The sequence below is a fragment of the Panthera onca genome, chromosome B1 (genome assembly GCF_046562875.1).
Source record: "Panthera onca isolate mPanOnc1 chromosome B1, mPanOnc1 haplotype 2, whole genome shotgun sequence".
Lineage (NCBI taxonomy): Eukaryota > Metazoa > Chordata > Mammalia > Carnivora > Felidae > Panthera > Panthera onca.
In genome coordinates this window covers 154,797,980-154,822,869 of record NC_138342.1, presented here as the reverse complement: position 1 = coordinate 154,822,869, position 24,890 = coordinate 154,797,980, and the positions used below count along the sequence as shown (strand labels likewise).

The window sequence follows — 24,890 nt, the reverse complement described above, 5'->3', positions numbered from 1 at the left end:
TGCATTCATTTATGCCTAATCAAACCTTTTCCCAAGTATGGCTCAACATTATAACTTAACTCCGGATTACTCCATAGTTTTTTTCTATTCCTGGGCCTTCTGCTAAAGCCTCACAAGAAAATAATTAGCAAAACAATGCACCAAAAATTTTTTTTAAACTGTGAATAATAGTCATTACAATTACTTATATAAAAGTATAGTATGTTTCCCAGGTGCAGTGATAGATACTAATTAAATATTAAATGAAAATCTTTGTTTTCATTTTATGTGATGTTAGATAAAAAGCAAACTTCCTTATAAACGTTAAGCTAAAGAGACAGGGTTCTCAGAAATTAATGATTGGTGCAATTTTCTTTTCTTTCTTCATCCTTTCTTACGTGACCAGGGACTAAACTTCATCCAAGATGTATGCTTCTATTTATACTTCCCTAGTAGATCAGAAGACATTATCCATGAAAATTTAAAGTATCTGAGTGATTAGGTACCTAATAATATCATCAGTCACCTGAAGCACTCACAGACATGATGAATTTTTCATCCTTATTAAAGCGTGTTTGTCTACCATATTAGGCCAGTGTTTCATGAGCCAAACCATCTCTTCAGTGTAGAGAGTTAGACACAAATAATTTGCACTTGGTATACATGATCCTTACCAAGTAAAAACTTGAAAAATAAGTATTCTCTGTGAATTTTCTCAGTTCTGTGAGAATATAAGAAGAGTTCAAGATTAGGATGACTTTTTTAAGTCAAAAGTCAATAAATTAAGAATGTCTTCAAATTCTTAATTCCTTCAAATTCTGAGTCCAGTGATTTACTTAATAGTATAGAACCAGTTTGAGCTAAATATTTCAATTAATTTACCTAATTTTTTTTTTTAAATTTTTTAATGTTTATTTATTTTTGAAACAGAGAGAGACAGAACATGAAGAGGGGAGGGTCAGAGAGAGGGAGACACAGAATCTGAAACAGGCTCCAGGCTCTGAGCTGTCAGCACAGAGCCCGATGTGGGGCTCGAACTCACGGACCGCGAGATCATGACCTGAGCCTAAGTCGGCTGCTTAACCGACTAAGCCACCCAGGCGCCCCTAATTTACCTAATTTTAATAGTATTAGGTATATGTGCTATTTTATGTTCTAAAATAGTAATTCTTTTTTTCCGTTTAACTACTTCAAATTTTCACTATCAAACTATATTCTCTCCCTTGTTATGATTAAGCAGGTATGACTGTTTTATACGATTAGCAGTGTTCTTTGAAAAATGTTAATATTGTAGGTGCTCCTGGGTGGCTCAGTCATTTGAGCATCCGACTCTTGATTTTGACTCAGGTCATGAACTCAGGGTCATGGGATCCAGCTTCTCGTCAGGCTCTGTGCTGACTGTGACGCCTGCTTGAGATTCTCATTCTCTCTCTCTCTCTCTCCCCCTCTCCCTCTCCCTCTCCCTCTCTCCCCCTCTCCCCCCTTCCCTCCGCCCCTCTTCCCTGCTTGTGCTCTCTCCCCCACCCCCACGAAAAGTATAATAAATAATAATAAAATGTTAATATTTTAACAATATTGACTAAATAAAGAAAAAGGAATTAGTTTCATATTATTGCTTTGAAAAATGTACTGTTTTCATTCAAGGAGGAGAAGATCTAGAATGTAAATAAGCTTCATTCAGAATAAAGGGCTTAAGGGGCACCTGGGTGGTTCAGTTGGTTAAGCATCTGACTTCAGCTCAGGTCACGATCTCACAGTTCATGAGTTCAAGCCCCATGTGGGTCTCTGCACTGACAGCAGGAACCTACTTGGGATTCTCTGTCTCCCTCTCTCTCTGCTCCACTTACACACACACGCACTCTCTCTCAAAAATAAATAAATAAACATTAAAAAAAAATAAAGGATTTAAAAGCCCAGCAGGAATTAAAAAGGAAGTAGAGAGTGATAAGGAAGTAGAGGTAGAAAGCATAAGTACGTATCTTAATTCTCTAGTAATAAGAGAGTCTCACCATCTGTTGAAGGGCTTTCCTTTCTGTTACTATGCCTGACACTAATACTTCTCTTGGACTGAATGTTCCCACATAAAATATAATCTATAGTATTGGTTAAGTGTTAAAAGTTCAAACTTCATTTTATACTACAGCTGTTGCTTCATGTTTCTAAATTCCTTTGTTTTGTTACATAATACAGTGTTTTATAATATATAAATACATATCCCAAAATGTATAGAAATGTATTTTATAAATGTACTGGGGTTGCTGTCTCAAATTTATTTTTACTGGTGGGGCACATAATTAGAAACCACTGCTTTAGTGAGAACAGCATAAAATATCTTTTTGTGTCAAATGGGATCATTTGCAGGGTTAGGGGCTTCTCTGTGGTTAGATGGTGTCTGGGATGAGGAGGAAGATTTTCAGGTATAGGGAGAACAGACTAGAATACTGGATATAGATGCTGTTTGATAATATCCTTCTCTTGACGAATCCTTTTTTTTTTTTTTTTTAATGTTTATTTTTGAGAGACAGAGAGAGAGAGAGACAGAGAGAGAGAGGGAGGGAGGGAGGGAGGGAGAATGAGTGGGGGAGGGGCAGAGAGAGAGGGAGACAGAATCCGAAGCAGGCTCCAGGCTCTGAGATACCAGCACAGAGGCTAACAAGGGGCTTGATCTCATGAACCACGAGATCATGGCCTGAACTGAAGTCAGACACTTAAGCAACCCAGGCGCCCCTTTTGATGAATTCTTGATGCCCATCTCCTGTTTCAGTGAGGGTGGTGGAAAAAGTGGTAACTCACTACTTCCTGTACACAACAAGGATCCTGTGAGAACTGGGAAGTGGGGGGGCCTGGTGGGCTCCTTTACAGGGACCAAGGGACCACCTCTGTAGAAGTCCTGACCCCCTCAGACTTTTGGCTGTGTGGTGAGCAGCACCTCGGAGCACTGACCACTGCTCACCCGGTTCAACTATGGAGACTTGTGCGCTGACAGCTATGATTGGCTATATGTGATGTTTACTTGTTAGCTAAAAATTATGGGATGGGTCATTTAAGCTTAATTTCTTCCCTCAATTTATATTAGTAATAATAATTTTTAAATTATTTGTTAAAGTATCTGTTCATAAATAAAAATTACTCAAGCCTTTTGGCATTTTTTTTTTTTTCGTTCTCTGTGGTGGTAGCCTTTTTATTTTTATTTTTTTTTAAATATGTACTTTTTTGTAGTCTGCTTTTTAAAAAGTTCACAGTAAATTTTCTGGTTCTGGCAGTATTGTGGACTAGGTAACCTAAAAATAACATGTTTTTAGTGTTTATGTAACAGACTTTTCTTTCACTGTATAGTTGGGCTTATTATAAGACAGGAAGGGGGAACTAAAAATGAGAGTGGCAAGCATGTAAGGTGTCACTGGAACTCCCTTGGCTGGGATGCTGTTAATTTCATCCTTCCAGAGGCTTGTGTTTTATCACTCACGTGAAAAGGAGTGAAGAACCGTTGGGCCTGTCAAAGGCAGAGAATCAGATACATCTGTACATATATGAATAAAGTGCTTATTATACACACACACACACATACACACACACACACACACACACACACACATATATATGGAACGCTTGCTATTTACTACTGGTTTACAATATGTGAATGAAATGTTTTTAAAAAGGGAAGAATATAACAAACATCCGTACCCAGCAGTTTTGCCAAATATTGACATTTTGCCCTATTTGTGTCAGATTATATATTTTTCTTCCTTTTTTAAAAAAGAAACAAATGGAGTAGATCCGTGTATCACCCTGTTCATTCCTCTTCTGCTGGGTCATGGCTACATGTACCTTCGGTTATACTTGATTATGCCAAACTATCTTCAAAACAGATGTACCAATGGATATTCTCACCCACACTGTATAATAGTTGCAGTTCCTACACATCTTTATTAACATTTGGTACTGTTAAACTTTCATTTTTGCCTACTTGATAGGTATAAAGTGTATCCCATTGTCTTAATTTACACTTGCCTGATTATTAGAGAGGTTGAGCATTTTTCTCCTTGTTCCTTAGTCATTCTCCCATACCACCCGCCCTGGAGGCAGGGCAGGGCGAAGAGAGGCCGGGCTCCCACAGGCAGGGGTGGGCGGGAGCAGCTCTTAGCAGGCCTGAGAGTTCAGCCAGGGAATGGTAGTGAGTCAGGGTCTTTTTTTTCTGTTGCAGGATCAGCTTTGCCTTTTTTGAACTTTATATAAATGGAGTCATACAATATCTCCTCTCCATGTCTCTCAGTCTTGCTTTCATATTTTTTAAAGCTTTTAGTTGATATTTTCTATTTATAATAATTTTATTATACTTTTCATCACTGACCTCTTCACACCCATCCATTGATTGAATTCAGTATGCTTTTCATTCCTATTCTCTTTGGTTCTTTTTCATAGTCTCTAGGACTGTTTTGATAATCCCTTTTTTCTTTATCAAACCTTAAGTAATCTTGCAAAATTTCCTTGCACGAATACACATTTATTGTCCTAGTAACCATCTGATAATCCTGCATTTTTGCAGGGTTTTGGGTTTTGTGATTTTACAGGGTTTTGGAGTCTAATTCTGTTGTTTGTTTCTGCAGATTTTCCCTCATGTGGCTCATTCCCTTTTCTTGTGTGTGACTTTTGATTGTGAAATCCTATTCTTTGAGATTTTACTTATGGCATTTGTAGGAAGGAGGGGTGCATTTATACCAGAGAGGATTTGCTTCTTCCATGCACCTGGGGTCAATACCTTGAGACCTGTTGAAGCTAAATTAGCATCTTGGGGCTTTTCAGGACACACAGGTAACATAACTCAGGTGTGTGAGGGCTAGCATGTGGTTGGTTATACATTCTCACAGGTGATGTTTCCTCTTCCACTTAGAGCTAAGACTGGGAAGAAAACAGCTTTCTGTGGAGCTGCCTCCAACCCATGCAGCCTTCCACTGGGTCCTGGTGTGTAAAAAAGTCTCCAGTAAGGTTTTGTAGCTCTTGCCTCCCCAGCCCGTTAAAATCCAAAGCTCCTGGCTATCTCATTGGATTCAGACTTTTTCATTATTTTGGCCTCTGAGGATTTCACTTCTTTCCTGACATTTCATCTCCTTTCTTTCATTATGAGCTTGGCCATACATTTAAAGAGATGGTGTATATAGTTCATACTGAATTTTCAGGTACTCTGTGCTGAGGGTGTTCTTATGTCATTTGGTCTGCCACATTGCTGATCTTGAAGCTGTTAAATTATTTATTATGCTTTTCTAATTTCTTGAAATTTCCCGGGCATCATCGTAACTACTGCTGTATAACCACTTTTCCATGCCTTTATAATTTTCCTAAACCTCTTTTTTTGTAAACATTTTTTTAATGTTTATTTTTGAGAGAGAGAGATAAAGTGGGAGCGGGCGAGGGGCAGAGAGAGAGGGAGACACAGAATCTGAAGCAGACTCCAGGCTCTGAGCTGTCAGCACAGAGCCTGTTGCCGGGCTCGAACTCATGTGTGCTGGGAGATCATGACCTGAGCCGAAGTCTGACTTAACTGACTGAGCCACCCAGGTGTCCCCCTAAGCCTCTTTTTAATGGATGTGTAGTATTTTATAATTATGTAAATAGTCCCCTTTTGATGGGTACTTTTCTATTATCTTGCTATTGCAAAACATTGATGAAATGAACCATCTCATACCTACGTCTTGCTGTGCAACCAAGATAAATACTAGAGGTGGAGTTACTGAGACAAGTAATACTAAACATTATAAGGCTTTTGGTATCTACAGTTCAGGTTATTTGGAAAGAGCACCCTTTTCAATGATATAGATACATATGTGACAGAAAGAAAGCCTGGGCTGTGGCTCCTGACGTGCTCTGTGGGTGAATGTGGCCACCCAGGGTCACTGTCTTCCCTGGGAAATTGGAAGCATCGGATTGGTTAAGCTGCAGGATTTCTGTTGTACTAGCACCTGCGATTCTCACTCTGTTTGCTCTTTCTTCCCTATTCCCAGGTGACCTCTCGGTGGACTTTCCGATGCCCAGGATGCCCTCAGGCCCTGTCACACGATGATTCCCACTTTCATGAGCGGCACAAATGTATCAACTTTTTTGTCAAGGTGTATGGCTATATGCCCCTGCTGTACACTCAATTCAGGGTGGACTCTGTGCTCTTCAAAACCCGCCTGCCCCACGACAAGACCAAGTGCTTCAAGTTCATCTAGGGGCATTGCAAGTTTTAGGGAGAGGATGAGCAGAGAGGGGGAGATGGCTCCTAAGGTTCCTAGACATTGAAGGACCTCAGGGACATCCGCTGGGTGGGTGGCCCACGCCCTCTGCTGGGAGAGGTGGCAGGAAGAATGGAAAGGAAATAGCCTTCTTTCTCTTAAAGTCGGCCACACTGGGCCTGGAACCCTGGTCCAAGGACACCGGGGTTCCCTATACAGGGCACTGACTGATAGCTTACACTGAGGACCATGGGGACTCCGGAGAGTCACTCACGCAGTTCATAAGCCCAGGACAGCTGGTTTGTGATTTTTAAATTCAGTAACAGCTATTATTATTATTTAAAAGGAAAAAGTTTCAGATTTGCCATTCAAGGCTTATTTATATATATGTGTGTGTATATATACATATATATGTGTGTATATATGTATATAGATGCACACACACACTCTCACATACATATACATATACATATATATATATATATTTGGGGGGGGGGGAGTTTGAAATTTCTGCCTGTTTCACAAAGTGAGGGACCCATCAGGTCTTCTGATGTTCTGTATGTTGGTGGAGACGGATCCTGGCCTCATGGTATCTAGCTCATCCTTAAGGATCATCTCCACACTCCCCAGGGCATCATTGCGCAGAAACAAAAAGGCCAGGCTTGGCCCTCCTGTGGGGCCTGGACGAGATAAGCCGTGTCGGTTTGTTCCTTCCCCCATCTGTTGCCACCCGGCGATCTGGAACTCGCGTCTTCCTGTCGCTTGAGTCTGTGGGGAGGACCTGCACCTCTGGGAACAGCGGAGCTTCCCTGTGCTGGATTCAGTGGTTTCAAGGATTCATCATTAGGCCGTGCCGTCCCAGAACTTGTCCCTGCGCCCCCATTCTCTCCCCTGTTGGAAAGAAGAATGAGGAAGGAGTGAGACCTGAAGACAGCTCTCCCAGATGGCTCTTTTTGTTCAGCCCTCCTTTTAAAACACATGTTGTGCTTTGGCTTCAGGCTTTCCTGAAAGTTATCTCTTGTGTAAGAGAACAGAGAACTGGCAGGCACTTCCAGGTGTGATCTGCAGTGGTTTGCGGGTTGGCCTCCTCTCTCTGGCGTAGAATGAGTGAGCATCCTTTGCGGATCCCCACCCGGCTGGCCGGGAAGTCTTACAGCAAGGCGCCTGCCTTGGGATAAATACCTTGGTGAAATTCACCTTCCCCTCCGCCTTTGTCTGGACCTGTGCCCTATGTTACCTGTAGTTTTTAGATCCCCAATGCCAGGTTGGTTCCAGGACCCCTTGAGGTTTGGTATGTGCCAGAACGATAGGAAGATCTAATTTGTTAAGTTAGGCTCCAGTCCAGCCTGAGATTTCACAGGCATTTGTACCCACATTACCACTTTCACTCCAGGTTTACATTTCTATTCCTTGGGCTGAAATGGAAATAAGCTATTGGGTTTTTTTTTTGTTTGTTTTTTGTTTTTTGTTTTTGGTGGTAGTGGCAGTAGGGGAATGGAAGAGGGTATTAGAGGCATTTGGCAGGGATTTAGCCCATGGCTTGTACCATTTTTCTGGACCCCACTTTCTTTCAGTGAAGTTGAATATAGGTGGTTTCCTACAGCTGGACAAAAGCTCAGGTCTGTCCTGGTCATGCACATGCCTTAAGCCAGTTCCGTCTTCCCCAGACCTTGACACCCTGTGCTTCTATTTCTTGGGGGCACGTTCTCCTCTGACATGTCTGTATCAGTGGGTCTCTTCAAATATCATTTCGAAGCCAGACTCTGTCCCGTATAGATCCCATCCAGCTGGAGGGCTAGCTGGACCTAAGGGACCTCTCCTTCTTGGCAGACAAGACCAGGGCTGCGCCTGGGACTTGTGTCGTCCAGAGGTTCCCACTGGCATCCCACTGGCTCTTCCACAGAGGCAGCTACCCAGGAAATTCAATTCAGCTTCTCAGCAACCCAGCAAAGGGGTCCAACTCCCTGCATCCTAGCTTTCTAACTACCCTTTTCTTGATTCCTGACTTTATCCTTTTTAGCGGTAGCCTTCTTCCCTCCGGGGAGCCAAAGAGTGTGGTGTTTTGAGCTATATATGTGGCTGCTATTTTTATCTTGTTTATTTTAATGTGAGGAACTCATAAACTGACTTTTAGTGGGACCTGGTGAGAAAAGAGCAGTCTGTGTTAGGACCCCCATATATTGGAGCCAGGTTTTTTGGTCCCTGAATGCTCTTGGTGGATCCAGGAGTAGCTGAGTGGTCTGAGATTATGGATGACATCAAAGCACACTGCAGAAGGGCTAGGATGTCAGAGCCCCTGACAAGGCGAGCACTATTTTGACTTGAATGGAACACTAACCTGAAGGACTCCGAACAGCAGGCCCTGGTGGACACTGGCCATGTTCTTAAGGGACTCTCCTCAGTAGCAAGAGGTGGGGCAGTCAGACCTTTTATGTTGCTTGGTTAGGTGCTACTGGAGAGTGAGTGGCTGCTGCTTTTTGTAAGCTGGGTTAGGGGGAGGCCCAGCTCCATGCTTCAAATGCCTTTGATGCTGATCGGTCACCTTGGGAAACACAGATGTCATCTCTACCATGTAACTGTGACTCATTTGGAAGGTGAAAACCGCTCACATGGGTTTCCCCAGCTGTCTGTAGGTAACACCTTGTTGCCTAGTCTTTGCACCCAGGGCCCCGGACATCCTTGTCCCCAGGTAGCCAGTTGCTTTTCACCATGAGGGACATTCACCTAAGTGAGAGCCTCCCCAAGGTGCTCATCAGTCTGTCTTGAGCCTTTGCACTACTGGCAGTGGTTGTCTGTCTGGTGCGGACTGCTCCTCAGGCCGGGCCGGCTCGTGGTCACCGGGGTCCTGTGTTGGCAGGTGGAGTGGTCTGTGCAGGAGCTGCCTGTGTGTGTGCTCAGGGAGCTCCCGCTTTGAAATGATGATATGTTGAAGGGGGAAGCTCTTTGATGTCCAGGCCGTGTCCATCCGCCCCACCCTTTTTCCAGTCATGAGCACAATGGTCTTATGTTGGATTTTTGTAAAAAAAGAAAAAAATAAATGGAGACTTTAACTCAAGCAGCCTGGAGGTCCTTTGTGATTTTCCTCTGCAGGAACGGAAGAGTGACCCAAGAGAAGGTGCCTACCTGATTCCAGGGAGCCACAGCTGGGGCCCCTGCCAGCAGAAGGCCATGGGCTGTGTGGTTTGGTCTTGGTGCAGCCTTCGCACTTGAACCTGGGTGATGCTGTAAACACACGTGGATGTGGGCAGCCTCGCCTGGGTCCATTTCTGGGATTAGCCATTTGATTACATTGAAAGGAATTTGGGTGTCCTTTAACTGAATTGACTGGGATAGAGGATGGCATTTGCCACATTCTACCTCCTTCCTTTTTTCATGGTAATTAAGTGTGTTGTGATGCTGGGGGCTAGTGCGTTTAAATCTCAAAGATCTGCTGAGAGTTAATAAATGCAAGGAGTCTGCTGTTTGGCATGCAGCACAGATGAATGATTACTGGGGTAACGCGCTGAGAATTTCTCAGCAGCTCTTTCTGCATTCCATTTGTCTTAATGCCAACTCATTGTTCAAGGCAGTTGAAGCACTGGCTTCAGGAAGTCTTCCCTTCCTCGACACCACTGCTTGCCCCTGCCCCGTCTCCTGTTTCGGCAGCTTGACCTGCCCGTCACCGCACCGCACACCTGATGGCTTCCAGCTCTGCAACCCATGCCACATTGGAAGTCTCTTGAGAACTGAGCATATCCTGAGTGCTGAATAGCTTTTTGATAATAATGATTTGACAAATCCAAAGAGGGTCACCTAGGAATCCTAGCTGGCAACAAGCTGAATAGTAACCAGTATCCTAGCGTTTTTGGACTAGAGCTAATGTGGTATTATCAGATAGTGAAAGGAAGCCTGGCCCGTAATGGTTGACAAGTTTTTATTCTTTAATCTTCATTGACAAAGGAAGACGAGAGAGCATGCCAAGAAGAGTTAAAAGACACAGAACGGGTTCCAGAAGAGACCATTAAAGTAAGGTGGGCAAGCCTGGTTTGTTACTTAATTTCACCTGTTTCTTGACTGACTGATGTATGTATGTATGTATGCTTGTTTTCAAGTTTTTCAAGTTTTTATTTAAATTAACTCTTAGTTTTATTTAAGTTAACTCTTAATTCAGCCAGTTGTTTTCTCTTTCTCAATTTGTCTTCGTATTTTGTGAAATTACAATCCTCATATTGCAGGGTTGTCCTGTTAGGATTTATTTAAACTATTGGTCTCAATATTTCATTATGAAAAATTAAGTATAATTTTTATGGTATAAACTTGTATACCTAACAATTATTTTACTATACTTGCTTTATAGCTATCTATTTATTGCTCCATCCAGCTATTCGTCCCTCTATTCATCCTTTATTTCTATTATTTTGATGTTTATTCATTTTTGAGAGAGATAGAGTATGAGCAAGGGAGGGGCAGAGAGAGGGAGAGACACAGAATTTGAAGCAGGTTCCAGGCTCTTAGCTATCAGCACAGAGCCTGATGTGGGGCTCAAACCCATGAACGGTGAGATCATGACCTGGAGCTGAAGCTGGACACTCAACCAACTGAGCCACCCAGGTGCCCCTATTCATCTTTTTATTCATCCTATTTCTGGTACATTTCTAAGTGAATTACATTAGTACACTTCCTTCCAAATATATAAGCACACATGTCATTAACTGGAGGTCAGTGTTAGTTTCTGTGTGTTCCATGTAAAATTTAAATACTAAATTTACACACTGAAGCACTCAGATCTTAGTGTACATTCTCTTGAGTTTTGACAAATGCATCCACCTGTGTAACCCTACCCCCCAATCAAGATACAGAACATTACTGTCAAGCCCAGAAAGTTCCCTTATGTTTCTTCCTTGTCAATCTCTGCTTCCACCCCCCCAGAGAAATCCAGTGATTTTGATTTTGTGTTTTCCACATTGGATTAGTTTTCCCTGTTCTAGAATTTCATATAATGGTGTCATATAATTTTACTTCTTTGTGGAAGGCTTCTAGAAACTCCGCATAATATTGTTGAGATTCACCCCATGCTGCATTTATTAATTGGTTCCTTTTATTGCTAAGTAGAATATACTTGTATGGCAACATTTGTCCATTCTATTGCTGGGAATTGGGCTGTTTATGGTTTTTAGCTATCAGGAATAAAACTGCCATGAATATTCATGTGCAAGGTTTTTTTTTTTTGCCTTTTTTAAAATGCTTCAAATTTTTATTTCTAGTTAGTTAACATGTAGTGTAATATTAGTTTCAGGAGTAGAATTTAGTGATTATCATTTACATGTAACACCCAGTGCTCATCCCAACAAGTGCCCTCCTTAAAACCTGTCACCCATCTAGCTCATCCCCCGCCCACCTCCCCTTCAGCAACCCTCAGTTTGTTTTCTGTAGTTAAGACTCTCTTTTATGGTTCACTTCCTTCTTTTTATTCTTTCCCCCTATGTTCACCTGTTTCATTTCTTAAATTCCATATATGAGTGAAATCATATGGTACTTGTCTTTCTCTGACTTATTTCACTATTTCGCTTAACATTATACTGTCTAGGTCCATCCATATAGTTGCAAATTAAGGTTTCATTCTTTTTTATGGCTAATAAATATTCCATTGTGTGTGTGTGTGTCTTTATCCATCAGTTGGGACGAGCGGACATTTGGGCTCTTTCCATAATTTGGCTATTGTCGATAGCACTGCTATAAACATTGGGGTACATGTGTCCTTCTGAATCAGCATTTTTGTATCCTTTGGATAAATACCTAGTAGTGCAATTGCTGGATTGTAGGGTTTTAACTTTTTGAGGAATATCTATACTGTTTTCCATAGTGGCTGCTCCAGTTTGCATTCCCACAAACAGTGTTAAGAGGGTTCCCCATTCTCCTTCCGCATCCTTGCCAACATCTGTTGTTTCTTGTGTTAATTATGGCTATTCTGACAGGTGTGAGGTGGTATCTTATTGTAGTTTTTTTTGTTTGTTTTGTTTTTTTAGAGCATGAGTGGGGGAGAAGGGAAGAGGTAGGGAGAAAATCTTAAGCAGGTTCCATGCTTAGTGCGGATCGGTGCCTGACATGGGGCTCAATCCCACAACACTGGAGTCATGCCCTGAGCTGAAATTAAGAGTGGGACGCTCAACCAACTGAGCCACCCAGGCATCCCTCTCATTGTAGTTTTGATTTGCATTTCTCTCATGATGAGTGATACTAAGCATCTTTTCATGTGTTTTGTTAGCCATCTGGATGTCTTCTTTGGGAAAATGTTTATGTCTTCTGCCCATTTTTTAACTGGATCATTTTTTGGTTGTTGAGTTTGATAAGTTCTTTATAGATTTTGGATACTAACCTTTCAATATGTCATTTGCAAATATCGTCTTCCATTCTGAAGGTTGCTTTTTAGTTTTGTTGATTATTTCCTTTGCTGTGCAGAAGCTTTTTATCTTGATGAGGTCCCAATAGTTCATTTTTGCTTTTGTTTCCCTTGCCTCTGGAGATGTGTCTAGTAAGTTCATGTGCAAGTCTTTTTGTGGATTTATGGTTTTCTCCCAGATAAATACCTAGGAGTGGAATTGTGTGATAAGGTAGGTATATATATATTTAGTTTTATAAAAAAAAAAAAATGCTGGACCTTTTCCCAAGGTGATTGTACCCATTTCATACCCCTACCAATAATGTTGAGGGTTCCAATTACTCACCTCCTCATCAGTCTATGCTGTTGTTAATCTTTTTAGCCATGCTGGTGGGTAATGGTATCTTGTAGTTTCAGTGTGCATTTCCCTGAAGACTAATGACATTAAGCATGTTTTTTTACATGCTTACACCATTTATATATATATTCCCTTTGTGAAGTATCTGGACAAATCTTTTTGCCCACATGGGGTTTGTCTCTCTCTCTCTCTTTTTTTTTTTTTTGTATTGTTTAAAAAAACATTTTTAACAGATTTGATTTTTTTGAGCAGTTTTAGGTTCACAGAAAACTTGAGTGGAAAAGGATAGCTCCCTCCTCTCTTGCATTAGTGTGGTAAATTTGTTACAACTGATAAGCCAGTATTGACATATTAACTCAAGTCCCAGCTTACATCAGGGTTCATTCTTTGTGCAGTATATTCTGTGACTTTGACAAAAGTACAGTGACCTGCCCCAGACCTACTGACTATGACAGTATTCCATGGAAGTTTCACTGTCCTCCAAATTCTCTCTGCTCCCACTGTTTGGTGCCTCCTTGTCTCTAACTCCTGGCAGCCATTGATCCTTTAACTGTCTCTTTCATTTTGCCTTTTCCAGAATGTTACATAGTTGGAATTGTATAAATGCAGCCTTCACAGAATGGCTTCTTCCACTTAGCAATATGAATGTCAGGTTCTTCATTGTTTTTGTGGTTTGATAGCCCATTTCTTATTATTGCTGGATAATATTCCATTGTAATGTCTTTTTATTGTTGATACTAGTCCACTGTCAGACATCTGTTTTATACATATTTCCCCCAACTTGTGGCTTGCCTATCCTTTTTCTTTGTATCTTCTGATCAGCAGAAGCTTTTAATTTTAATGAGGTCCAATTTATAACATTTTCTCTTTGTTATTGCTTTCTATGACTCAAGAAACCCATGCCATGAGTTCTAAAGACATTCTCTTATGTTTTCCATTGAAAGCTTTATGGTGTTAGCATTTACACTTAGGTCTAGGATCTATCTCAAATTAATTTGGGGGCATGGAGTATAGTAGTCAAGGTTCTAATTCTTTCTTATTTTCTATTATGAATGTCTGATAATTCTTTTTTTTTTTTTTTTTACATTTATTTTTTGAGAGACATAGAGCACAAGTTGGGGAGGGGCAGAGAGAGAAGGAGACACAGAATCTGAAACAGGCTCCAGACTCTGAGCCATCAGCACAGAGCCTGACGCGGGGCTTGAACTCACAAACCATGAGATCATGACCTAAGCCAAAGTTGCACGCTCAACCGACTGAGCCACCCAGGTGCCCCTGAATGTCCGATCATTCTAACACCATTTGTTAAAGACTTTAATTGAGTTGCTTTGGGGCCTTTGTTGAAAATGTAGTGACTGTGTAGGTGGGGGTATTTCCCATCTCTCTCTATTGTCCGAGCTGATTTGTCAGTGCTGGTTGCTAGCACTGTCCTGGCTGGGTTACTGGAGCTCACAAGGTAGTCTTGCAGGAAGTAGACGTCCTCCAACGTGGTCACTGTTCTCAAGATTGCTTCGGGTACGATGGTGGTTACTTTGTAGTTCTCTAAATTTTAGGGTTAATTTGTCAATTTCTTTTAAAAACCTAAAATTAAAATATTTTTATTCTGGTAAAATTTACATAACGTACAAATGACCTTTTAGTCTGTTTTTATTTTTATTTATTTTTTTAACGTTTATTTATTTTTGAGACAGAGACAGAGCATGAATGGGGGAGGGTCAGAGAGAGAGAGGGAGACACAGAATCTGAAACAGGCTCCAGGCTCCGAGCTGTCAGCCTAGAGCCCGACGCGGGGCTCGAACTCACGGACCGTGAGATCATGACCTGAGCCGAAGTCGGACGCCAACCGACTGAGCCACCCAGGCGCCCCTTAGTCTGTTTTTAAATGGACAATTCAGTGTCATGAAGTACACTCACAGTGTGTAACCACTACCACTAGCAATTTCTGGAGCTTTCTCGTCTTCCCAACAGAAAAAGTCTGTTCCTCACTCCTTTCAGTCCCTGAGAACCTCTGTTTTGTTGCTATGAATCTGTCTATTCTGGACATTCATATAAATGGAATCACATAATATGGAGTTTTATGTGTCTGATTTAATTTACTTAGCATGTTTTCAAAGTTCATCATGTAGCATGTGTCAGAATTTCCTTTTTATGGTTGGATAATATGTCATTTTGCACACACACACATGTGGTCTTGGAAATTTGTTCTTCTGTACTTAGGAGAAATTTAGGAGAAACTTAAGTTTTATCTGTTATGCTTGTGAACTAAAGTCAAAAGAGCACAATGCATAGATTATATAATAGGTGCCTAATAAATGCTCATTGATGACTGGAAGGGCCTATAGATGACTGGAAAAGACTATATAACATCAAAGTTCACTATTTTCAAAATACTCTGAACATTGTAACTAGTTACTAGATTAAAAAGTTATATTAGATAATGTAAAAAAAAATGTTATCACAGGATTGTAGCAAGTCAGTCCCATCTCCAGGCTCTACTTCTATTTCCCTCGCTATTTACACATCTGCGGTTACTTCCTCCACTGAAGTCCTGAAACTTCAACATGTAAAAAATGCAGTATCTGCAAATCACAAAATGCCTGCACAGTATTTGTCTTTCTCTGACTTATTTCACATAGCATAATGCCTGTAAGGGCTAGCTGTGTGGCTGTAAAAGGTAGAATTTACTTTTTTTATGGCTGAATAATCTCCCACTGTGTGTGTGCACGTGCGCGTGTGTATATCCCACATTTTCCTTATCCATTCATCCATTTATGGACACTCAGGCTGCTTCCATGTTTTGGCTGTTTTGAATACTGCTGTAGTGAACACAGGGGCTGCAGATACCTCTGAGATAATGATTTTATTTCCTTGGAATATATGCCTAGAAGTGGAATACTGGATCACATGGTAGTTGTAGTTTCAATTTTTTTTTGTAGGTTCAATTTTTTTTGTTTTTCACAGTGACTGCACCAATTTGCATTCCCACCAGTAGTGCACAAGGTTCCCTTTTCTCCACATCCTTGCCAACACTTATTTCTTATCTCTTTGATAATAGCTTTTCTAACAGGTGTGAAGTGATACCAATATTTACATTTTCCTGATAGTGATGTTGAGCACCTTTCCATGTACCTGTTGGCCACTTGTAGGTCTTCTTTGGAAAAATGTCTATTCAAATCCTTTGCCCATTTTAAAAAGTTTTTTTTTTGTTGTTGTTGAGTTGTAGGAGTTCTTTATATATTTTGTATATTAACTCCTTGTCAGATAGATGGTTTGCAAGTATTTTCTCCCATTTGGTAGGCTTCCTTTTATTCTGATAGTTTCCTTTGCTGTGCAGAACTCTTTAGTTTGATGTACTTCTACTTGTTGAGTTTCACTTTTGCTGCTTGCGCTTGGCGTCCTATCTAAAATATTGCCGAGGCCAGTGTCAAGGTGCTTTCTCCCTATATTTTCTTCCAGCAATTTTGGGTCTTAAATTTAAGGCTTTAATCCTTTTCAAATTAATTTTTGAGTGGTGTAAGATAGCAGTCCAATTACTTTATAATATAATTTATGGGGCGCCTGGGTGGCTCAGTCGGTTAAGCGGCCGACTTCGGCTCAGGTCATGATCTCACAGTCTGTGTGTTCGAGCCCCACATCGGGCTCTGTGCTGACAGCTCAGAGCCTGGAGCCTGCTTGGGATTCTGTGTCTCCCTCTCTCTCTCACCCTTCCCTGTTCATGCTCTCTCTCTGTCTCAAAAAGAAAATAAAAACGTTTAAAAAAAATTAAAAAAAATATAATTTATTATCAAATTGGTTCCAACACCCAGTGCTCATCCCAAGTGCCCTCAATGCCCATCACCCACTTTCCCCTCTCCCCTACCCCCCATCAACCCTCAGTTTTTTCTCAGTATCCAAGAGTCTCTTATGGTTTGCCTCCCTCCCTCTCTGTAACTTTCCCCCCGCCCTTCCCTCCCCCTTGGTCTTCTGTTAAGTTTCTCAGGATCTACATGAGTGAAAACATAGGGTATCTGTCTTTCTCTGACTGATTTCACTTAGCATAATACCCTCCAGTTCCATCCACGTTGGATAGCAATCTAATTACATTGTTCTGCATGTGGTTATACAGTTCCCATTTACTGAAAAGACTATCCTCTTCCCATTGAGTATTCTTGCCCCCCCCCCCCCCCCCCCCGTTAGTTGACTGTTTAAGTGTGGGTTTGTTTCCGGGCTCTTGAGTCTGTACCATTGGCTTATGTGTCTATTTTTATGCCAGTACTATACTGTCTTGATTACTATAGCTTTGTAGTAAAACTTGCATCAGGAATTGTGATGCCTCCAGCTTTGTTCTTTCTCAAGATTACTTTGGCTATTCAGGGTCTTTTGTGGTTCCACACAAATTTTAGGGTTGTTTTTTCTATTTCTGTGAAAATGTCATTGTAAATTTGCTAAGTATTGTATTGAATCTATGGATGGTAAAATGTTTTTATGATATGACTAAAACCTATTAACAGGCTACTAAAAAGCAGTAGAGACTATGGTGTTTAGTCTTTAGTAAACAAACTCATGATTGATGTTGGCTTTATCCTCTGGCAAGATTAGACATCTTTGGCTGTTGTTCTACACTGCCTGTCTCAAGGTTTTGCAACTTCCTTTAGAATTGTAGCTGGTTATTTCTAACCTCATTCTGGGTTCAGAGAGTAACATTATTTACCCCTAGTTCCACTATGGTGGTTTTGAGAACATCAGATGTTTCCTACCTTACCCACAGTGTAGCAATAAAACACTGAGACAATATTCAGCTTCCTTTATGGCTGTAGGGAAGACAACTCAGGGCCAGAGAAAAACAGTATCTCCCTTTCCTATCCACCAGTTTGCTTGGCTCTTATGAAAGTATCATCATACAGCTTAGGAGATGTCTTCATTCTTATTTCTGCTGGTATTTCACTATGGTCTGGAAAAGCCAACTCCTGCCTCTCTAGGACAACTGTAAAGTCCAAAAAGCTTCAAGCTCCCAAGGGATCAAGGAGAGGCGTAGCTGTTGCCTTTCTTGAAAAGCAGTGGACGAACAGGTATGTCCCCTTCCCCAGCTCGCTCCCGATCCCTGATACTCACATAGGACATTATGGTAAGGCAGATACCATGTACTGACTATATGTTTTGGGAAAAGTTACTTAAACTTTGTACCTCAGTTTCCTCATCCAAAATCTTAACATGGAGAGACCACCCTGAGGCAGGAGCACCCAGCCAAGCCAGGTCAGATTCCTGACCCACAGAAATGAGATAATGTTGCTTTAAGCCACCGAGTTTTGGGAGTAATTTGTTGCACAATAGAATACCGCTTCTTAGATGAAAAGAAATAAAACCAGGTTCTCCTTCACTATTAATGGTTTTTCAGTTACTAATTATTAGGATTTTGTTGGGCTTGAGTAGACACTGGTCTAAATGTCATACCCTTCACCAGGTCAGCATCAGTGGGCTGCATGTCTATACCACTGACACACCATCAGTGGTATAACTGTAGCATGGGAAGGCAGGTCCTGCCATTTCTTCTGGGTCTTCTACCAACCAACCTAGTTTGCTATCCAAATACCTGAACTCTAGGTAGTTATTCATAACTGCTCTCTCCTAATACTTGCAAAGGCCAGTTCTAGATTTTCTCTCTGCTCTAACAAATGACTCTTTGCTTCTTCCTGCCTCTCTGGCTTCTGCCACTAAGTAGGTGATGGTGACTTGATTACAGCCTTTATAATTTCTCAATTATTTCTTGCCTGTCATTGCTTCTCAGCCTTTTGGCTAAGATCATGTGTATTCCTTGCCTGACAGTGTACTAATTTGCATTTATATACGGTTTGTTGAGTAATCACCTCTCAAAGGATCAGTGCCTGGGGCTCTCTGAGCAAGCCCTTTAACAAAAATCAAACTTGGACAAATCAAAGTAAAGTAACCATTTTGATTTTCTTGAGCTCTATTTTATACTACTTTTATATTTTTAAAGATGCTTGAAATTTAACTTGATTTCTCTCAAAAGTTTTCGTACAAAGTATTCCTACATGTGATGCATATTTATCATTTCCTCCTAAGATAAAAAGTAAACTTTCACGGTGATGGCTTGTCAATCTCTTGTAATGTCCATCCCCTCCCATGGCTGTAGCCCCGCCCCCCCCAACCCCCCAGGTCATTCTGTAGACACATCCTAGGCCCCCTGATTGGGGTGATGACCTGTACCCTGGAAAACAGAGGCCTGCTGAAGCCGAGCACTCCTGTGTCCGAGTCTGGCCAAGTCAGAGAAGGCATCGTCCTCTAATGAAGAATTCCTTCCCATTGGTAGGGCCATTCCAGAGAATGGACAATCCAGTCTCCATAAAGCCTGAGTAAGTAGTTCTATAGGATTTTACATCATTCATTCTTGACTCAGTAAATCCCTTTGTGATGCTTAGCTGGTGGCTAAGTTGGAGGATGGGGACTACTGACTGAATTTCAACCAGTCTGCAAAGATTGTAGGGACAGGCTGACCTGGGCCTACTTCCCTAGCTGACCAATTCCAAGACTTGTACTCTTACCCCCCAGCCTCCCCAGTACTTGCATAACTGGCGTGTGTGTGTGACAACTGATGCTTAGATAGAGGTCATCTGACATATCTGTTTTGAACAATTAAGCAGTATTATTTCCAGTGCAGTAGCTTACTATTATGAGGATCTATGGGCAGTGGAGTTTAATGCTCTGCTTAATGCAGACAATCCTGATAATCTGCAAGGAAGGCAGTGATGGGCAGGGATTAACTAGCAGAGCCTGAACTGTTTGTTCTGGACCTTCCTCCAGAAGGTTAGGCTGAAGGTTGATACCAATCTGTGTTGGTGTTTTTTTGTTGTTTTTTTTTTTAGTTTATTTGAGAGCAAGCAGGGGAAGGGGCAGAGAGACGGGCAGTGAGAGAATCCCAAGCAGGCTCCGTGTTGTCAGCACAGAGCCAGATGCAGGGCTTGAACTCATGATCTATGAAATCATGACCTGAGCTGACATTAAGAGTCAGACGCTTAACTGAATAAGCCACAGGCACCCCTGTGTCAGTGTTTTTTATACAGATACAGCTCAGATAAAGTTAAGCACCTTTTCATACAGTTTAAGAAAAATATATGAATGCACACATCAAATTAAAATTTGCCATGGTATTTTCTAAGTTTATGCTGTTCTGTATATTTTCATAGGTTTTCAGACACTAAATAAATATATAAATTCTAGGTTAAACAGGGCACAGATACTTCTATAAAAATAAGTTTTATTAACAAAATGGGCTCACAATATAAAATAAAGATGGTTCATTTTACCAATTTGGGGGATCATCTTTCTTACCGGGCATGGCACTGTAGACAAGTAAATAAAACACAATCGAAGACTAGTTTTCCTGCCCAAGGCCTGTGAAACCATAAAAATAAACACGGACCACTTAAGTCAGTCATCTTTTTACCTACCCCTTCCACCATTAACCTCTTGGGAAGCTGCTTCTGTTACTTTTATGCTACTCCTCAGCTCGCTGCCTTACCGTTCCCGGCTACCCAGAATTGGGAAGAAAATGAATGTAAGTTTAAAGCAGAAGTTCTCCAGGAGATTCTGGCCATAACTCCCGATAATCACGTCCCTCAAGGGTCACTTATTCCTTAAGCCACTGACCACAAAGACATGGCCAACTGTGCCCTTCCTTGGTTTGTGCTGGGCAGCCACAGTGAAGAACTGAAGGGTTTCAGTGAAATACAAATGGTTTAGATGTTCCATTTAGAACTTCTGTAGGAATTTGAGAACGAGGTCCCGCAGTCGTACCCTGAGCATCTCATCATTGTCACAAATGATATGGGTCGAATCTTCCTCAATCTGGATGAGTGTCTCAGCTTCCTGGAGCAGGACAATATGGCCCTTTGCTGTGTCTTCTACCTTAACGTCGCTGAAGCCATGCTGTTCCAAAGAAAAGAGAGAGGAAGATGATGGATACTCTGAAAGCAAGGGGCTGCCTGAAAGGCTGGAGGATATTGCAACTGACAGTTCCAAGAAATGACACTCCCTACGGGACAAGACAAGGATGTCCCCTTTCACCACATTATTCAACACAGTATCACAAATAAAAGGTATCCAAATCAGCCAGGGAGAGCTCAAACTTTCACTCTTCGCAGATGATGTGATACTCTATATGGAAAACCCAAAAGATTCCACCAAAAAACTGCTAGAACTGATCCATGAATTCAGCAAAGTCACAGGATATAAAATCAATGCACGGAAATCAGCTGCATTCCTATACACCAACAATGAAGCAACAGAAAGAGAACTCAAGGAATCGGTTCCATTTACAGTTGCACCAAAAACCGTAAGATACCTAGGAATAAATCAACCACAGAGGTGAAAAATCTATACACTGAAAACTATAGAAAGCTTATGAAAGAAACTGAAGAAGACACAAGAAAATGGAAAAAGATTCCATGCTCCCGGATAGGAAGAACAAATATTGTTAAAATGTCGATACTACCCAAAGCAATCTACATGTTCAATGCAATACCTATCAAAATAACACCAGCATTCTTCACAGAGCTAGAACAATCCTAAAATTTATATGGAACCAGAAAAGACCTGCATAGACAAAGCAATCTTGAAAAAGAAAACCAAAGCTGGAGGCATCACAATCCCGGGCTTCAAGCTGTATTACAAAGCTGTAATCATCAAGACAATATGGTACTGGCACAAAAACAGACACTCAGATCAGTGGAAGAGAATACAGAACCCAGAAATGGACTCACAAACATATGGCCAACTCATCTTTGACAAAGCAGGAAAGAATATCCAATGGAATAAAGACAATCTCTTCAGCAAATGGTGCTGGGAAACTGGACAGCGACATGCAGAAGAATGAACCTGGACCACTTTCTTACACCATACACAAAAATAAACTCATAGTGGATGAAAGACCTCAATGTAACACAGGAAGCCATCAAAATCCTCGAGGAGAAAGCAGGCAAAAACCTCTTTGATCTTGTCTGCAGCAACTTCTTACTCAACACGTCTCTGGAGGCAAGGGAAACAAAAGCAAAAATGAACTATTGGGACCTCATCAAAATAAAGCTTCTGCACAGTGAAGGAAACAATCAGCAAAACTAAAAGGCAACTGATGGAATGGGAGAAGATATTTGCAAACGATGTATCAGATAAAGGGTTAGTATCCAAAATCTATAAAGAACTTATCAAACTCAACACCTAAAAAACAAATAGTCCAGTGAAGGAATGGGCAAAAGACATGAATAGACACTTCTCCAAAGAGGACATCCAGATGGTCAGCAGACATACGAAAAAAATGCTCAACATCACTCATCATCAGGGAAATACAAATCAAAACCACAATGAGATACCACCTCACACCTGTCAGAATGGCTAACATGAACAACTCAGGCAACAACAGATGTTGGCGAGGATGCGGAGAAAGAGGATCTCTTTTGCACTGCCGGTAGGAATGCAAACTGGTGCAGCCACTCTGGAAAACAGTATGGAGGTTCCTCAAAAAATTAAAAACAGAACTACCCTACAACCCAGCAACTGCACTACTATTTATCCAAGGGATACAGGTATGCTCTTTCCAAGGGGCACATGCACCCCAATGTTTACAGAAGCACTATCAACAATAGCCAAAGTATGGAAAGAGCCCAAAAGAAGATGTGGTGTATATATGTGTGTGTGTGCATTGTGTGTGTGTGTATGCACACACACACACACTGGAGTATTACTCGGCAATCAAAAAGAATGAAATCTTGCCATTTGCAACTATGTGGCTGGAACTAGACGGTAGTAAGCGAAATTAGAGAAAGACAAATATCATATGACTTCCCTCATATGAGGACTTTAAGAGACAAAACAGACGAACATAAGGGAAGGGAAACAAAAATAATATAAAAACAGGGAGGGGGGAAAAAACAGAAGAGACTCTTAACTATAGAGAACAGAGGGTTGCTGGAGGGGTAATGGGGGGGGATGGGCTAAATGGGTAAGGGGTATTAAGGAATCTACTCCTGAAATCATTATTGCACTATATGCTAACCAACTTGGATTTAAATTAAAAAAAACAATTATTAAAAAAAAGAAATGACACTTCCTAGACTTGGCTAAACTGAACATTCTAGAAACTGCCATTTTTGATGCTCCTCCATACAATTCTTCACACTTGTCACATGACCTTCTATAGCAATAGAATTCAAACATAGCTTCATATACTTTAAAAGAAGCCTCCAAACATGCAAGATTATACAAACCACAACAAAATTTCTATAACCTGCTTAAACTTTTGTAAGTTATCTGGGGAACACATCTAAGCTTGGGTTCAGGAGTCCAGGACACTGGGCCGTCCATCACCAGCCTCCATATGCCAATGGTCTCTGATAAAAAAATCTCCATCCTATCTCAGGAAAATGCATTCCTCAAAGCAAGACACCAGTGACCTTGTGATTTGGCGAATCCCTTTCAAGGAAGGACACAAGGCAGCACAAGAAATACTTCTCTAGCTACCTTAATTTGAGTTATAGAATTTTCTTTCACATCATACATAAAGTTGAGAAAGCAGAATAGTAGTAGAAATAAGGCTGATATGCCTGAAAGGGACACAGGATAGGCAAAGAAAATGGGCTAGGAAAAGTCTCTACCCTTAGTTCTAGAAAGCTTGTATAGGTTAGGGCAGGTACTGATGTTCCTCTTGCAGGAGAGGAGGCAGAAATGGTGAAAAGGAAGAGTCCAGGTCAGATCCTAAGGGTCAATTCCTTGATGACCCAGGCGAACTAAGTGAAGGTCTTTCTGGGAGAGCGAGTTGTTCCAAGTTTATAAAAAACAAGTCAAGCTCGAGTCCTACCAACAGGGGCTGGAGCACTGCACAAGGTCACAAGGAAGCAGTGATTGACATGTTCACCTGCATCACAGGGGACACTCCCATGTTAATTACTAGTGACCCTACTCTCAGGGGCTAGGAGGGCTGCACAATGTGGCTGCAGTCTTCTTCAGGGAATATTAAAATTCTAATGGATGGCTGCTGATTTGGGAAAGGACCAGTGTCTTCCAGGTGACTGCTTATTTCTTCCCTCTCCTCCCACCCCGTCTGGGGATTGCTGGCCCTGCTTCTAGAATTCCCAGGGATCCAGGGATCCAGCAACACTGGCGCCTCTGCCCTCAGTGCCCCCCAGGCCCAAGCCTCTCTTCTCTTGTGACAAGCCATGTTGGTGCTCTGGCAGCAAGGGGTCTGCTTGAGAAGTGAGGCTCTAAGGGGCAGACTTCCTGGCCGCTCCCACCTTGCCCATCCATCGCATCTAGGTTTTTGAGGAAGGGACTTCCTTGGTTTAGTTCCCACAAGACACAGATGTCATGAGGCGGTCTTCTAGCGGCCTGGTGCCTGATGGGGAGGAAGAGGCTGGCAGAGAAGCAAGTGGGGGACCTACAGTGAAGGAGGGCATGGTCTTCTCTCAACTCTGTGACCCTCCCCTGGTTCTGTTTCCTGCCACGGCCCTGGATCAAGCAGATGCTTCAGAGACAGGAGCCCAGACTGTGGAGACTATGAGAAAGGCAGCAGCACACATTTCTTGAAGCAGGTGAACAGCAGGAAGGGAGGCTCCTGTGCAGCTTTTGCAGGTGCAAACCGAATGCGCTCACCTTCTCCAGGGCCTGCACGAACTGTTCTACCGGGATGGAGCCGCTCAGCAGTGGCTTCAGCACTTTGCAGTCTGGAATGTCATCGCTCGCCCGCTTTCTCTTCTTACCGCCTGTGGGCTGGGTGGGCCTGGGTGGGGGCTAGAGAGGGAACAAAAACACCATCTCAGCAAGAGGTCAGTGCAGGCCACAGCCAGAACCCGTCTGTCCATCCTACCAACACAACCTTTTTCCTGGTGGAGGCCCTGGCGCCCAGTCCGGCGTCACCCCGTGTGAGGTCAGCCAGCTCTTGAGTTCAGAGTCACTGTTAGCTGGGGGCTCCATCTGGAGTTCTTCATAACATAAGCTA

The 24,890-nt window shown here is 41.9% G+C and overlaps 2 protein-coding genes across 4 annotated transcripts in view; one reads left to right on the top strand and one right to left on the bottom strand.

Annotated features, from left to right (window-relative positions):
• Window positions 1-9,246, top strand: part of EXTL3 (exostosin like glycosyltransferase 3) — a 37,726-nt gene extending 28,480 nt beyond the window's left edge. Inside the window, exon 5 of the mRNA XM_060653684.3 lies at window positions 5,979-9,246. Coding sequence (XP_060509667.2) covers window positions 5,979-6,188 — 210 coding nt within the window. The 3' untranslated portion in view covers window positions 6,189-9,246. The remainder of the gene's footprint in view (window positions 1-5,978) is intronic.
• A 10,896-nt stretch (window positions 9,247-20,142) lies between these two features.
• Window positions 20,143-24,890, bottom strand: part of INTS9 (integrator complex subunit 9) — a 109,137-nt gene continuing 104,389 nt past the window's right edge. For all 3 annotated transcript variants that reach the window (XM_078445577.2, XM_078445578.2, XM_078445579.2), the window contains 2 exons: window positions 24,545-24,682; window positions 20,143-20,830 (listed from right to left, as the gene is read on the bottom strand). In XM_078445577.2, the coding sequence (XP_078301703.1) occupies window positions 20,654-20,830; window positions 24,545-24,682 (315 nt within the window). In that variant the 3' untranslated portion in view covers window positions 20,143-20,653. The remainder of the gene's footprint in view (window positions 20,831-24,544; window positions 24,683-24,890) is intronic.